Source organism: Ascaphus truei, chromosome 16, assembly GCF_040206685.1.
Source record: "Ascaphus truei isolate aAscTru1 chromosome 16, aAscTru1.hap1, whole genome shotgun sequence".
In the NCBI taxonomy this organism is placed as follows: domain Eukaryota; kingdom Metazoa; phylum Chordata; class Amphibia; order Anura; family Ascaphidae; genus Ascaphus; species Ascaphus truei.
Genome location: NC_134498.1, coordinates 35377855 through 35395152, shown reverse-complemented (window position 1 = coordinate 35395152; position 17298 = coordinate 35377855). Strand labels below are relative to the sequence as shown.

Sequence of the window (17298 nt, the reverse complement as noted above, 5' to 3'; positions counted from 1 at the left end):
GTTTCCCCATCACAAAGACAGGACAACAATAACTTTAATCCTTGGAGAGACGTGGGACCAGTGCCACGGCCCCTTCCGGCACTCATGATTGCGTGACCGCTCCCCCGAAGCGGTGGCGTGTTCGCCCCCCCTCCACCTTCCGTTCCAGAACGCGATATTCCCTAGAACAGGGGAGCGCAAACGTTCCCCGCTGAGCCCCCTGCCTGCGCTCCTCCCCTGCTCGCGCCCCCCTCCTTACCTTGTCTTTGGTGTTGAACGACGTTGCGGGGTCACGCTGCCATGGCAACGTCGCAGAAGACCAGGTAAGGGATGTTTCAGAGGCCTCACTCGATCCCCCGGCATTAATTTAATCACCTTGGGGGAAGAGTGCGGGGCCTCGGGAACAGCCGGGCCCCCCTCAGAAAAATCCTGTGCCCCCTCAATTTGCGCACCCCTGCCCTAGAAAAACGAGCGAGAACATTATGACAAAGCTACTACCTCATGTGACCCCTTGAGGGGCAGACGCCCGGGTGCAGAAGCTACGTCTTGACCAGAGGTGGCCAACTCCAGTCCTCAAGGGCCACCAACAGGTCAGGTTTTCAGGATATCCCTGCTTCAGCGCAGGTGACGAGTCATTATGACTAAGCCACCTGTGCTGACGCAGGGATATCCGTAAAACCTGACCTGTTGCTGGCCCTTGAGGACTGGAGTTGGCCACCGCTGGTCTAGAGAGCACCCAAAGGGTTAAATAAGCTGACAGTGAAGCAGCATCATCGCTTATGCAATCCCATTTTGCTAAGTGGCAGGAAATCAGGCAGCCGTTTAAAGTGCACTTGTAATGCAGTGGAAAGGGACAGGCAGTCCCAATATCTAGAGAGGGGTGAACTTTTTGGTTGGAGTTCGCAGAGAAAATTGCACATTTTTGAAAATGTATTAAATTTAAAAATACTCTATCACATGTTTTTGTTTAAAAAAAAAAATGAGAATATTTCAAAATAAAAATAAAAGCAATGTGAAAATTAGCAAATATTTAAACATGTTGGGGAAAAATGTGCAAATATTGGAGGGGGAAAAAAGGAGATACATTACATTACAAAAATAGGCAAATTTTGCGGATAATTTTGACCCTAAAAGTGCCTTCAAAATATTTGCACATTTTAGAAAACTTGGGAAGCAAACCCGCCCCTGCAAAGGGAATTCCTCCCCAACCGACTAACTCTACCAATATCTAACGGCTGCCAATCAGCTGGGCGACCAATATGTGTTGTCTAACCCAGGGGTTCTCCAGTCCAGTCCTCAACCTCCACCCCGGTCAGGTTTATAGGATGTCCCAGCTTCAGCACAGGTGGCTTAAACAGCCGTTGAGCCTCTGATTGAGCCACCTGTGCTGAAGCTGGGATATCCTGAAAACCTGACCTGTTGGGGGGGGGGGGGGGGGTGGAGGGGTTTCGGAGTCTTGAGCACTGGAGTTGAGCGCTCCTAATCTGTTTGATAAGGCAAGGTTACACTATCACAGACCTGGCCTGCAATACCCATGCTACATTGCTATGATTAAGGCTCATCTCTGGTTAATAAGAACCAGTGAATCCATTATTTTCTAAATATCCCTCACAATGTTATAAGAGAAGCACATGCCATCTTCTGTGTAGACCAGGGGTGCGCAAAGTTCCTGAGCTGCGCCCCCCTGCCTGGCAGACGCAGCGCTTGCGCGCCCCCCCCCCCCTCTCTCCAAGGACCCAGTATCAAATGACGCTGCGGGTCATGTGACATCACATCAAGTGACCCCGCAGCGTCATTTGACGCTGCGTTGCCATGGCGTTGTGTCACTCAAGAGCTGGCAGAGAGCAGGTAAGGGAGTTACAGAGGCCGCACCCCTCCCCCGGCATTTAATTTAAATGCCTTAGGGAAGAGCGCGAGGCCTCTGCAACCGCCGTGCCCTCCCCAAGAAATTCTTGCACCCCCCTGGTGTAGACCATGTATACCAATATTTTACATGGCCATCGATAAACCTATTGATGGATGACCATGCAAATGATTTTTATGATGCAATGGGGGAAATTCACAACACTCTACAAAAGGGTAACCGAGCTCCATCCTATACTAATTGCCGTTCAAGTCAATGGCAGTAAACGTTGGATCAAGCTCTGGTTCCTCCTACCTACGGTTCTCTTTCCTCGAGCAGCAAACATTCACTTCCTTACTGCAGATCACAAATCAGAAACAAATACCTCACTGTGCAGAAGTGGTTTACAGAATAGATTTGGGGAAGAGCGGTAATTTAGATCGGATATCAAATAGCTTGAAGTAAATAGGTACTGGCGTAATACTCTATCCCGCAGAACAAAATAGATTCTGTCTGTACTGCACGTCCGAGAATAAAACGGGCCCAAACTGAAGAGGTTTATCTAGCAGATAAACCCCGGGCGAGATCAGCATTCCTTTGTAAAAATGAAATACTTACTTGTGTATAAATAGTGGATTCTAAATGAGTCCCAATTTTGAACAGTGGTTTTGCTCCTTCAACCCATTTAATATCACCGGAGGCCTGTTTTTAACGGGGGGAAAAAGGAAGTAGTATGTAAATCAGAGAGCTTGTTAGTAATCTTACTTTCATTTCCTGTTATTAAACCCTTTTGCCCACTTTCACTCTTGAGGAGAATACGTAACCCTCCATATTCCTCAGATATTACAAGATGGTTAGATTATACAAACATGGAGTTATTGTGTTTTTATATTGTTCCTCTCACTACATTACATTGTGTGCTGTCAGCGTTCGCTAAAAACTATCATCATCTATAAAGTATCACTTGTATGTATGTATGTACAGTTTGCATGTATGTATGTACAGTATGTATGTACAGTTTGTATGTATGTCTTTATTTATATAGCACCATTGATGTACATAGCGCTTCACAGCAGTAATACACGTGACAATCATATAAAGAACAAATAGTACTTCCCCATTTTTTTTAAAATAACCCTAAATGTACGACAATGCAAAACCGATGTCATACCCTTTTCGTCTCTGGATTGCTGTGACTCAGATACCCAGCAGGGAGATTGGCCGAAACGGGCAGCTGTTGCTCACAGGTCATAATCCTGCCATCCTTCAGCAATGGAACCCAACTGTACCCAACTAAAGACATGAAGACAATGACATGAAGGCTTCCTAAGGGGATGTGCACGCAGAAAGTAATATTTCTTATTTGCTATGGCACCGACCTGTATATATAATTCTTAAAGTCACAATAAGTCTCTGCGCAGAAGAACTTACAATCTATTTTAGTGGCTATGGGAGATAAAGGACATAGTAAGCATAAGACACCTTCTGGCACTTGAAGACGCCTTGTTACCCATTAACTTGTACAGGCAGTCCTCGTTTTACAACGCTTCGCTTTACAACGAATGGCTTATCCAACGCTATGCAATGCATACCTATGTTCATATTTACAACGCCAAAATGGCTTATCCAACGCTCTTACGACGCTTTGCAACGTTGTGTATGTGTGTATATATATATACAAATTCACATAAACAACGTTGCAAAGCGTCGTAAGAGCGTATATATATAATATTATCTACTATATATTTCTGAAAGCACTGTATGTCTGCGTCCCTAGCGGCAATGTCATTGGTCCCTTGGGCCGCCCGCCCCCGCACACCTCTCATTGGCCTGAGGCGGAGTGACGGGCCAAAGGACACACACAGGGACACACACACACACACACACACACACACACGAGTAGGGGGGGTGTTACCTACATTAGCGGGGCTCACAGTGTTAGCAGCACCCACGCGCACCTCCTCCTCTCCCCGTGTCTCCCGTGCTTTCACCCCCCCCTCCCCCGGCGCAGCGGGACACACACACTATTATTACCCCTTCAGTGCCCCCCCACCCAGTGTCAGCGGCCGTGCGAGACCCCCCCTCTATATCTCCCACCTCTCCCCCCCAACACATATACATGTCCCCCCCCTCCCCCGGCGCCGCTACAGTCAGCGGGAAACACACACGATTATTACCCCTTCAGCGCCCCCCCACTCAGTGTCAGCGGCCGTGCGAGACCCCCCCTCTATATCTCCCACCTCTCCCCCCCCCACACACATATACATGCCCCCCCTCCCCGGCGCTACAACTCACCCCTTCCCCGGCGGGGGAACAGCCAGTGGCCAGGCAGGCTGCCTCGCGGCGCCGAGTACCCAAGATGGCGGCGCCCGGGACACAGCGGGGGAGCGGCCACAACACGCTGCCTCCCGTCTCAGATCCACGTGGGACCTGCCGGATGGGTGAGTGAGCGGCCTTCACCTCTCTTCACCCAACCCTCACCCCCCTTCACCCACCCCTCACCCCCCTTCACCTCCCCTCACCCACCCCTCACCCCCCTTCACCTTCCTTCCACCCCCCTTCACCTCCCCTCCACCCCCCCTTCACCTCCCCTCCATACCCCCCTTCACCTCCCCTCCATACCCCACTTCACCTCCCCTCCATACCCCCCTTCACCTCCCCTCCACCCCCCGTCCAGTGTCAGTGTCTCCCCGATACCCCCCCCCCCCCGGCGCCGCTACAGTCAGCGGGGGAGCGAGCGAGCGAGCGCGCGCCCGGGACACAGCGGGGGAGCGGCCACAACACGCTGCCTCCCGCCTCAGATCCACGTGGGACCTGCCGGACGGGTGAGTGAGCGGCCTTCACCTCCCCTCACTTACCCCTCACCCCCGTTCACCCACCCCTCACCCCCTTTCACCTCCCCTCATTCCACTTCTCCTCCCTTTCACCTCCCCTCCACCCCCCCCTCTTCACCTCCCCTCCACCCCCCCCCCTCTTCACCTCCCTTCCACCCCCCCCCCTCTTCACCTCCCTTCCACCCCCCCCCCCCTCTTCACCTCCCTTCCACCCCCCCCCTTCACCTCCCTTCCACCCCCCTTCACCTCCCTTCCACCCCCCCTCCCTTCCACCCCCCCTTCACCTCCCTTCCACCCCCCCTCCACCCCCCCCCCCCTCTTCACCTCCCCTCCACCCCCCCCCCCTCTTCACCTCCCTTCCACCCCCCCCCCTCTTCACCTCCCTTCCACCCCCCCCCCTCTTCACCTCCCTTCCACCCCCCCCTTCACCTCCCTTCCACCCCCCTTCACCTCCCTTCCACCCCCCCTCCCTTCCACCCCCCCTTCACCTCCCTTCCACCCCCCCTTCACCTCCCTTCCACCCCCCCTTCACCTCCCTTCCACCCCCCCTCCCTTCCACCCCCCCTCCCTTCCACCACCCCCTTCACCTCCCTTCCACCCCCCCTTCACCTCCCTTCCATCCCCCCCTTCACCTCCCTTCCATCCCCCCCCTTCACCTCCCTTCCATCCCCCCCCCTTCACCTCCCTTCCACCCCCCCTTCACCTCCCTTCCACCCCCCCCTTCACCTCCCTTCCACCCCCCCTTCACCTCCCTTCCACCCCCCCCTTCACCTCCCTTCCACCCCCCCCTTCACCTCCCTTCCACCCCCCCTTCACCTCCCCTCGACCCCCCCTTCGCCTCCCCTCCACCCCCCCTTCGCCTCCCCCACCCCTTCGCCTCCCCCACCCCTTCCCACCACCTCCCCCCCTCCCACCGCCTCCCCCCCCTGCCCACCGCCTCCCCCCCCTTCCCACCGCCTCCCCCCCTTCCCACCGCTTCCCACCCCCCTTCCCACCGCCTCCCCCTTCCCACCGCCTCCCTTCCCACCACCTCCCCCCTCCTCCCCCTTCCCACCACCTCACCCCTCCTCCCCCTTCCCACCACCTCACCCCTCCTCCCCCTTCCAACCACCTCCCCCCCTTCCCACCACCTCCCCCCTCCTCCCCCTTCCCACCACCTCACCCCTCCTCCCCCTTGCCCCCCTCCTCCTCCACCCCTTGCCCCCCTCCTCCTCCACCCCTTGCCCCCCTCCTCCTCCACCCCTTGCCCCCCTCCTCCTCCACCCCTTGCTCCCCTCCTCCACCCCTTGCCCCCCATCTCCACCCCTTGCCCCCCTCCTCCACCCCTTGCCCCCCTCCTCCACCCCTTGCCCCCCTCCTCCACCCCTTGCCCCCCTCCACCACCCCCTCCTCCCCTTCCCGCCGCCCTTCGCCTTCCTGCCCGCCTTACCGCCTCCCCACCCCCGCCTCTGCCTTTCACCCGCCCTTACTCCGGCCGCCTCTGCCTTTCACCCACCGCCTCACAGCCGCTGCACGCACTCAACAGACACCCGCCACACTCGACACATACCTGCCGCCACACACACCTGCTGCCTCCCGCCCCTACGCACCGACATCACTGACCCACCGCCTCACACCCTAGCAGGACCCCCACTCACAGACAGCACTCACAACCCACGCGCCACCCGCCGCCTCACACCCTAGCAGGACCCCCACACACATTTTCTTCCATCTTTCTTTTCAATATTATTATCCAACCTTTACAACAAACAGTCATCTATTGTTCCACGATTTATAAATAATACTACCTATTACGCATTTACATCCTGGGCAACGCCGGGTCTCTCAGCTAGTACTATATAATATTATATTATACTATATAATATATTATTTATTATGTTATATTATATATATAATACAGTATATACACTATATAATTTATGTGTGTGCTGCATATCTTATTGCCTGCATAAAATATGTGGTGTATTTTAGTGTTAAAAATGCCTTCAGGAACGGAACCTTTCATTTAAACAGTGTTCCTATGGGAAAACGTGTTTCGCTTTACAACGTTTCGCTATCCAACGCCATTTTGAGTAACGCATTGTGTCGGATAACCGAGGACTGCCTGTATTGGACTATAAGGTGTTTTCTGGGGCCAGATGTCTTATGGAATAGCACCACTTAGTACATATGGGCCAAAGTGGTCACAATGGGAGCTTACACTGGCATTTGAACTGGGTTCACCCACTTCAAAGGCAGTGCTCTTACCACCAAGTTACTCTTCAGCCACCAGACAATTACTGAGATAATGTCGAGAAATTAACATTTCATTAAAGCAACAGTCCAAGCTGCCGTCATTTTTTTTGTTTCCCCACCCCTTTAATATGTGCATCAATACAATCCACAAAATAATAAGTAATTAGCTACATAATTTGCCTATCCGCGAAGATTCGGCCCGGGGGTTCACTAAATGGCCATCAGTGCAACAGAAGAGGAACAAAAATGCAAAGTTCTGTGAGGAAGATCATGTGACCAGGCAGTCACTAGATACAATTGGTGCAGTGCTACAGAGGGGACAGGGCTCAAAAAAGGGGTGTGACAGAGCCTGTTTCAAGAGAAGAAGGGGATGTGACTTTGTAAATGGTTACTGTAGAAACAAAAAATGCTTGGTGCATTATAATACATAAACAAATGTAATTCAAAGTTGTTTTAAAAAAAAAAATGCTACAAGTATTTTCTCATAATACAGAACTGATTTATTACAAAGAAAAACACACGTAGAATATTGCTGGGTCTGCAGCTTTAAAGCTGCAGTTCAGTCTTTTTTTTTTTTAATTAATATTTTTACTTTAATAGTTTCATGTGGGCAATCTCTAATTACCTAAAGAACTGTATAGCTGCCAGTCAATTCGTTCTCCATGTATTGATCGGCGAAATTTGGTGACATCATTAGAGAAGGGATATATTTTTCTTCTGCTTCTGTCACTCAGTGGAAGCTCATGAAAATTCATGAGCACTCCTGCACTGACATGTGCTAGAGGGAGGGCAGGGCTGACAAAGGGGTGTGCCAGGGCTTGTGACAGGACATCAAGGGGCAGTGCCTTAGCAAATGGTTGTTAAAATAGAATACAAGAAAATTGGTCTTTCAAAGTTGTTTTTTTAAAAACAGAAAATGCTAAAAGTATTTTTTCTTACTACAGAACTGATTTATTAAAAAACACACATGAAGGATATTGACTGAACTGCAGCTTTAATACAAGGTGAGGCCTCCCTTGCGTTCCTAACTCTAGAAAAAAAACCATTGGTTCCAATTCCAAGAGACATCGAATATGAGGCCAGAGACACGTACCAGGAGTTTCAGAGTTCTCGTGTTTTTTGCTGGTTCCTTTAGAGTTAATGTCACATCCAACATGGTAGAAAGTGAATAGCAAATGATGCTTTTGGTGAAGATGTAGAGGAAGTTCAATTTTTATCTGTAACAACAGTTTTTACTCAGCATGTAAAACACATTTTATTTCCACTTTTAACTGTGCTTTAATTAAACTGCTTTGGAGAAACTAGAACTGAAAAACATACTTTCTCCCAGTCTCACCAAAGTAATCAATAAACTTTGACACCGAGGTAATGGGTTCATATTATCTTATAACAATATCTAAACAAAATATAACAGTATATTGTTGATGAGGGAGATAGTGAATGGGGAATCACATGCCAGATTCTGTGTGGTGATAGCTTTGATGTTAATCTTTGAAAATGCTATTATCTGGGTTTTTTTTATTATTATTTGTGTTAATGTGTTGAATTTTGAAATGATAAATATGATGAGCAATACCAAAAATAATTGTGTGTTTCTTATTGTTTGTTTCCGTATTGTAATGTTGTAGTTTAATGCTTGTAAACCCAATAAAAAAACAAATACAAATAGTATATCTAAACATATGCACACAGGTGCTCTAACATCAGCTGGCAAAAAGGGGATACAATCCAAGGAACATTCTTCTACATTAAATCTAGGACTATGGCTGTAATTTCAGCCTCTCATGAAGGGTCCTTGCCATGTCGCTGTGGCATACAAAGCACAGCAAGGACACACACGAGAGAAGGACGGTGCATACTGTACCTCGTCATAGAACTCGGGGCTTTGGTTATGATGTAAGACAACAGCGTACGTTCTGGTGGTAAAGAGAGCTGCACCGGGCTTGCCATAGATACACTGCAACCAACACGCATTTCAAAGAGTGAGAACACAGTTACATAGTTGATGAGGTTGAGAAAAATCCATCCATCAAGTCCAACATATGCTAAATTTAGACAGATCCTTTATCCTATATTTGTACTTCCAGTATATTGATCCAGAGACAGTATATTGATCCAGAGGAAGGTAAACAAAATGGTCTGTGCGATCAGTTTTGTATCAGTACACACTATAGTTAAAAACAATAACGTTTTAATAAATAAATCAGCGACGCTGTGTATTATTTACAAGTGATTGAAATTCCCCGTGGGAGAGACTGCAATTAGATACTATTTGTATCTAGATTTTAAATACCAATTGTATATAATTATATCTTCCAATAGATTATGATCCAACTAATAAACGAAAAAATAGGATCACTATGCATGTATTTTTTCGGTTATTAGTTGGATCATAATCTATTAGAAGATATAATTATATACAATTGGTATTTAAAATCTAGATACAAATAGTATCTAATTGCAGACTCTCACACAGGGAAATTTAATCACTTGTAAATAATACACAGCGTCGCTGATTTATTTAATAAAACTTTATTGTGTTAAATTTAGTGGTACATAGGAGGATTATTATAATATAACACATATTCTCCTTTCTTTGGAATATTGATATTCTTGGGATTATTATATCTCTGTGGTAAAAGAATGTACTTTGAGTGCAAATTATAGGGATCTTGATGTGGGTGATTCTTTCTTCACAATTTAGTTTACAATTTGACCAATTTATCTCGTTGTACCTCCGTCTACTAAACACATATATTTACTTATAGGCACTTGGGACTGAGCAGCGAGTTTTCTCTATACAAAGTCACACTATAGTTAAACCTATACATTTACAGTATGTATGAGCTGCAGGCTTCTCCAGAAGGAAACAGAATGAAATATGTTTTCCGGTCCTCACTGGGGCTTTAATACCTTCATTAGGGATGTGCGCGAAATGTGTAATCCTGGCAAAAATAAAAAATAAAGTTTTGCCCAAGAAACTCCCTAGGTTAGGTGATCAAAATATGCAAGGTCACCTGACTTTGCATATATTTTTTTACATGACTTTGCATGTATTCAACTACCATCAAAATCTCGAGAAAAAGGTTTTCAATTTTTCTAAATATCACCATTTTGTCACCCTTGTGCAAAACTGGGATACAAATGGTGACATCCCCCCACTTTTGTGAAATTGTAGCTATGCAACTTTTCTATAAAATTCACACGAACAGAAAATTTGAGAACTACAATTGCCAACATTCGCACCTATTTACCTGTCAGCCTCAGATGGGTTACGCTCTCAACTCCAGTCCTCAAGACCCCCCCAAAGGGTAGCTTCTAAGGATATCCTATATTCATCACAAGTGGCTCAATCAGTGGCTCAGTCGTTGACTGCTTCAGCACAGGAGACTGAGCCACCTGTGCTGAAGCTGGGATATCCTTAAAACTTGACATGTTGAAGGGGTCTTCAGGATGAGTTGAGAACATCTGGATCAAGCCTTCGCAATGTGCTGACTTCACCTCTAACAGCCAAGGGGTCCATCAAAATGACATATATTATCAGAGACAGAGCTAATATAATCTGCCATACTCTGTGTTATTCTAGGAGCAGAGATCATCAATCAACCAACCTTCAGAGCTTGGGAGTCGGGCTCGTCCGCATCTCTGAATTCAATGGAGATGGCAATGTTCCTTGCCTGGAAAGCAGCAATTGAAGAAAACAAATCAATGGATCTATTCATTGAATCGGAAATATTTTTCAAGTTATCATCAGACAGGCTTTGTTTTTTTTTTTGTTTTTACCTTGGCAAAGGTTTTCTGATTATCATATTTCAAATGCAGTGGATAGACGTAGAAGTGATTTTTGTAGATAGTGAAGGGATAGCAGTATTTCGTCACTTCTGGAACAAACTCTTCAACCTCGACAGCAATCCTTTGGTTTTCCTTCTCATACGGTTTGATAGGAATATAGGAAGCGGTGACACAGTCTGAGGAAAGAACACATTTTAATGTTAGATGAGACAGTAAAATAAAGACATGTGCCCTCCCCTCTAAAAGGTTACTAGTATTTTTAGTATATACCAGACCCCACCCTGTGTTGCCATGGGATCATGACATCACGGAAAGTATATATGGGGAGAGGGAAGTTTCGAGAAGTTAGGTTCCTGGAGGCCAAGAGCAGCGTGTGTTAACGTTCCATCTGCATCCACTACACTGGGTGTTGCGTGATCAGTGGGCTGTCTATGCAAGACAGTCAGTGGGTTATGTGTACTCATTTATTCACCCATCTACTGTGTGTTCCTTTATACATGGGATAACACAACTAATATGTAGTGAGCAGTGGTTACTTACCATCATTATTGGATGTTTGAGTATTTACATATGCAGGTTCTCATTAGTGGCTCAAGGCAAGAATTACGCAACAATCACAATTGATTTTATTTACATGGTTCGTTGTTGGCACTGTATGTGACGTTCATTAGAAGCACTTGTCAACAAGCTGTTATTCGATTTGTCTGCACCCACTCACCTGTGCTTCTACAGGATGCCTTGCCGGTTGTGCCGACTACACAGGCTTTCATTATTAGAGTTACATTTTCACTTTATGGATATAGCACAACTTTTTAGGCATTTAAAGCACTTACTCTGTACTAATCTGGTTCCGATATATTTTAATATATACCTAATAAATTTGGTTTTAATTTACCCATTCCTCTCTACATACAGGACCAGATTATTGTCTCAGACTGTATATCTCTAATTAGACGGGGCACTCTCCCTCCACAGATCTCGAGTGCAGTATAAAGGGACTTTATCCGGGTTGTAGTGCCTTTGTTCCTCCCGGTGTTTCTTCTTCTCGTGGCAGTATAATTAGATTTTTTTTTTTTTTTTTTAAACAAGAAATGGAGAAAAAAGTTCGAAGTAACAATTTACTGGTACATAAGAATTTAGAAACAGTCTTATAAAAAAAAAATAATAATAAAAAAAATAAACAAAATAAAGGTAAAAATCGCTCCAAAGTATTTAGTTACTATAGAGACATTAAATCTTTTAAAAATACGGTTTTTCCGGATTCCTTAAAAAAAAATGTACATCACCTACAAGTCTATCTAACCCCGGGGACCGCAAACTTTTACTGCTGCGCCCCCCTGTCTGGCCTGCTCCGGAGCTCGCACCCCCCTCCTATCTTCCAGCTGCGTCAAATGACACTCGGGGTCATGCGACGTCAGGTCACGTGACCCGCGGCGTCATTTGACGCCTGTTACATCAGGACGCGTCACAGCATCTACTATTACTTTCCTATGATACTAGAAGTAAACTGCCACTTTAATGGCAATGCAGAGTACAGTTATCTTAGTAGAAATGCAATGCTAATAATACCCCCGTATATCAGTAATACATATTGTTATTGTTTAGCTAGCAGATTTGTGGATATACACGTATGCTGGAAAGAAACAGCAATACTTCGTGGGAATTGCATGAACTTTAGCAAAAGGTCACATCAAAAAATATGTCATAGGTCCCTGGGGTCGGGATTCCTGACATTGCTGAGAAAATGGGACTGGGGGTTGCATACAGTACATCCTGATTTCAGTAGGCCCCACACATATGTTTAAAGCCCCCCGTAGACAAAACCCTTCCATCCTGTTCTACCGAAGATAGGAGTGCGTCTATAATTGCTGCTTATGTATTTCAGAAGAAGATATGATATTCTACGCATGGGGTGGCCCACTGCGGTCCTGAAAGGCCACCAACAGGTCAGGTTTTCAGGAAATCCCTGCTTCAGCACAGGTGGCTCAATGAGTGGCTCAGTCAAAGACAGTTGACGACTGAGCCTCTGATTGAAACACCCGTGCTGAAGCAGGGATACCCTGGAAAAATGACCTGTTGGTGCCCTTGAGGACTTGGGAGTTGCCCCCCCCCCTGTTCTTTGTTCTTTACATTTAGATCTTAAATGGGACTCAGTAAAAACAGACGTGAAGCTGAGGAATTGTTTCGACGTGAGAAATCTGGAGCAGTAAATAGTGAGGACATATATGAGGAAATGAGTTATGATATATAAAAAATATCTACATTTTTAAATTGGACAAAAATCAGCTAATAAGCTTATAATAGAAAATAAATCATAAACCACGCATCCATACATGTAAAAAGTCATCAAACAGTGCATAGGAAAGATATACCAAAAAATAGAACTACTATATAAGAAGATATACCAAACGCACACATAGGCAAAAAGATATTTCAGGGGAAAACCTTTATCGTGTCCCTACAAAATTCTGTAGTATTACAAAGGGACATAGGGGGAATACCAATCTGATATTGCATCATTTATTTAAAACATTAGCTTTTTGTGGTTTTTGTACGTTTAATGCTTTTTTTCTATTGAGATGTTAGCCTGTATAGCCTTGATTGTAACTTTCATATCTGCTCTCATATTGTGAAATCCTCCAGAAGAAGTTTGTTCTGAGAGATATTGATGCAACATAATATTTATAGTCTCTATTAACGGCTTTCATTTCCAGCCCTGATTATGGCCACATTGGAATCCTGCTGCATTCTTTCATTAACGAGCATTGAGTCCCTTCCGAAGCTATGCATTGTATACAATGCATTGTAATCACCTTTGGCACTGAGGGGATTTTAATATTACATTTAATCAGCATCAGGTACATATTAAAGCAGCCGTCCAAGCTGCCGTTTTTAGTTTTTCCCCCCTTTAATATGTGCATTAATACAATCCACACAATGATAAGTAATTAGCTAAGTTGCCGATCGATCGGCAAAGATTCGGCTCGGGGGTACACTAAATGGCTGTCAGTGCAGCAGAAGAGGACCAAAGATGCAAAGTTCTGTGGTGAAGATCATGTGATAATGGAGTCACTAGATACAATTGGTGCACTGCTAGAGGGGACAGGGCTCAAAAAGGGGTGTGCCAGAGCCTGTTTTAGAAGAGGAAGGGGATGTTACTTTGTAAATGGCTGCTATATAAACAAATAATGCTTGTTACATTATAATACATTAAAAATGTCAGAGTTGTTTAAAAAAATGCAACAAGTATTTTCTCATAGTACAGAACTGATTTATTTTAAAAAAAACATACATGCAGGATATTGCTTGGTCTGCAGCTTTATAATGAATATTATTACCAAACACTAAATTGGCTAAAAGTGATGTTACCAACAATATCATTGAAACCACATCAAAATCCCTTTTTGTAGTTTCTTGTTCCCTCAGCAACACAGCCTCCCAGCATTTTAATAACAAGAATGGTCAATTGTACAATAACACACAGGTATAACAAAAGAGTCATTATTGAAAAGCCAAAATAGTGCAGTGTGTTGTGACAGAGCCAGTGCGTGACTTGCAAGATAAAAATGTAAAATCTTACTTGAAGAATCCAGCGGAAGACAATCTATTGAGACATCCAGATGTCCGGGAATAACTTGGAGCTTGGTTTTCTCTGGTCTTTATCAGAAGAGGAAGAGGAAGAAAATGGTGGGGGGGAGATTGTTTTTAATGTATCCCTTTTCACAATGTATAAAATACAAAAAACAGAACTTCCACTGACACTGTTAATAATTGTAATGGGTGCTAAAGTCCAATAGTTTAACCATCAGGTACAATACACATCAGACCAGCATTTATAATAATTCAAATGAATACTTTCTACCTCATTAGTTGACAAATTAATTTATTGCAAAAAAAGTAAATTTACGAAAATCAACTCAATCAAGGCAAATAACTCATCAAAAAGTCTAATAGTAAGTTAAAAAATAAGAGGTGCATAGTCACCCCACGGATTGGTCGGACTTAACATTTTCCTTTTTACAATGTGTCATGCTCATCTCTCCGCTCCTTTTTGATACCTATCAGTGTTTAGGTTGTGTGTTCTTGTAACTCCTGAGAATGTTCTGGTACTTTTTTTTTCATTAAAAAAAAGTTATGGTGGGTAAAAAAGTGTGACAAAAACCGTCCACTGTACAGTAAATAAAAATATCAATTGTGGTGCATTTGCATGTCTCAGGCAGGTCTGCAACCCTGTCTTTCCCCATTATCGCTTAGCAAATAGTGCTTTCACTGCAGCCAGGGATTCTGGGTAATGACATGCAAATGGGAAGATATGCTTCATTGAAATTCTGTTCTGTGCCCTCAAAGCAAATTTCACAGCATATTAGGATCAATCAAATTAACCAAGAGAAGTACAGTGTATACACTTTGCAAAGCTTGAATTTCATATATGTTTTAGTATGCACACCACATTTTATTAATTTGGCAAACGCAGACTGTATGATGTTATATACATCAAATATTGAGAAAAGTAATTACTGAGCAGTGTCTTGCAGGGGGCTTTAGTGCAGATAAGATTGTGTTGTGCATGCAGAAACATCAAGGACAATACATGTAAAGTAAGGGATACTAATGCGTTGATGAACATGAATTACAAAAGATATCCCTATGTACACTTAAAATACATACTTCTTATACTCTGCCAATAGTTTAAGGAGATCTTCGTTGGACAGTTTGCTGCTGTCCTGTTTATATAAGGGAGAGAATTTCCCTTCAATATCCAGGGTCCCCTGGGTATCCTTGAATACGGGCCTAAAATAGAAAACAAGATAATGGATTTTCACAAACCAATAAGTTAACTCCAGTTCTCAAGACCTCCCAAGAGGTCAGGTTTTAAGGATGTCCCAGCTTCAGCACAGGTGGCTCAATCACCTGTGCTGAAGCTGGGATGTCCTTAAAACCTGACCTGTTGGGGGGGGGGGGGGGTTCTTGAGGTCTGGAGTTGAGAACCTCTGAATTAACATATTATGAATCCATCTAAATACAATGAGAATATGAGAAATATACCTGGTGGCCCAAGCAAACGGCATTCTGTATTGACCGAGTCTGCTGCACACCTGTCTAGCAATTTTGTGCACTTTCTGAGCAGTCTAAAAGGGAAAGTAAGTAACAGTCAAATGTTACCATAAAATTAGCACCACAATACAAAGTGCGACTTTGTAACCTCTTCCTTTACTTCTTTAGTGAGTGTTTAATTCAGCTTTAGTTAGTGCTGCTTGGAGTCATAATGTGTTGAGTTACTTTGTAGTACTTAAAGCAGCATCCGAAGCACACGGGTGTAAAGCTGGGGGAGGGGGGCTGAACCATGTTCATTTCAGCTTCGAGGGCCCCCTGCTTCCCGTACGGGTGCTGCCCGTACTTCCTGGTTCTTAAATCTCCCATGACTCGTGGGCCAATAGGAAGCTGTGGTGGATGACATCGCAACTTTCTATTGGCTCCTGTGCCACGGGAGACTATACCCTTTAGTGTACGAATGATGCATAGCGTACGCCCTCAGAAGAAACACCACAGTGGCCCTTGTGACGTACGCTGTATGGCATGGCCATTTTTACGTTTTTTTAGGGGCTGTTTGTGCTCCAGATCGCAAACTACACTTACTGATGAGGGGTGGAAGCCTTCCCCTTATTCACTTCCGGTCCGGCCGACGGAGCGCATTACGTGACCGCTCCGAAGAGCAGTCACGTGACCCATCAGTGCCGGAGGGTCTGTCGCCACAGAGGTGGAATGTTGTTTACCTAGCCGGGGGCACCTTTGTAGGTAAGCATCTCTGGAAGCAGGGGGTACCCGGAGCTTAAATTAACGTGCTCCCTCAGCTCCAGGGATGGAGGGGGGGGGGAGGGGGCTCTGGGGGGAGGAAGCCGTTCCTCTCCCCAGCGTCTCTCTTTTTACACAGGTTGGGAGTTGGGGGCTCCCTAGAGATTAACCGCATACATTTCAGGGACCTCCTGGTTCCTGCGTTACATACTGGGGAAAGGGAGCACCAGTCCTGCCTGGTTGTTATATCCTCTGCTTCATGCTGGCCTTATGATGTCACAGTTCCCTATCGCCCCATGTATTTTGGGAGATTAAAACGGCCATTTTATTTCCTTTGGAAGGGACAGTACTGGCACTATGTTTACCGGTATGTAACCAGGGGCCACCGGAGCTGAAATGAACAAGGGTAATAGGGGAAACTTCTGTTTTAAGCGGGTACAGGGGCGGATTGGGCCATCGGGACTATGGGCAAATGGCCGGTGGGTCAGTAGGCCAGTCCCACAGAACACCATGGGCATGCTGTGGGCCAGTGCTGCTCTACACGTCACGGCTACAGAGGCCACGCGCTCTTCCCCACAGCAATGACACCGATTGCCGGGGGAAAGAGTGAGCCTCTGTAAGAGAGTGGTCCTCCTCCATCGACGTCGCGGCATTAGGTGACAATGCATTGTCATGGCGAGGCAACATCAAATGACGGCACGTTGCCATATCAACTCGCCGTCACGTGATGCAGTGATGTCATCACTCTGCAACGTCGTGCAATGAGGGCCGGCCAGTAAGTGAAATGCGCGGGCCACATTTCACTTCCAATCCGCCCCTGAG

General features: G+C 45.7%; 1 protein-coding gene across 3 annotated transcripts in view; it reads right to left on the bottom strand.

The window, feature by feature from the left end:
* Positions 1–17298, bottom strand: part of DOCK11 (dedicator of cytokinesis 11) — a 233020-nt gene that overhangs the window by 145997 nt on the left and 69725 nt on the right. For all 3 annotated transcript variants that reach the window (XM_075573152.1, XM_075573151.1, XM_075573153.1), the window contains exons 14-22: positions 15730–15812; positions 15352–15474; positions 14264–14340; positions 10675–10859; positions 10503–10568; positions 8756–8848; positions 7985–8108; positions 2994–3115; positions 2441–2524 (exon numbers count right to left, since the gene is read on the bottom strand). In XM_075573152.1, the coding sequence (XP_075429267.1) occupies positions 2441–2524; positions 2994–3115; positions 7985–8108; positions 8756–8848; positions 10503–10568; positions 10675–10859; positions 14264–14340; positions 15352–15474; positions 15730–15812 (957 nt within the window). The remainder of the gene's footprint in view (positions 1–2440; positions 2525–2993; positions 3116–7984; positions 8109–8755; positions 8849–10502; positions 10569–10674; positions 10860–14263; positions 14341–15351; positions 15475–15729; positions 15813–17298) is intronic.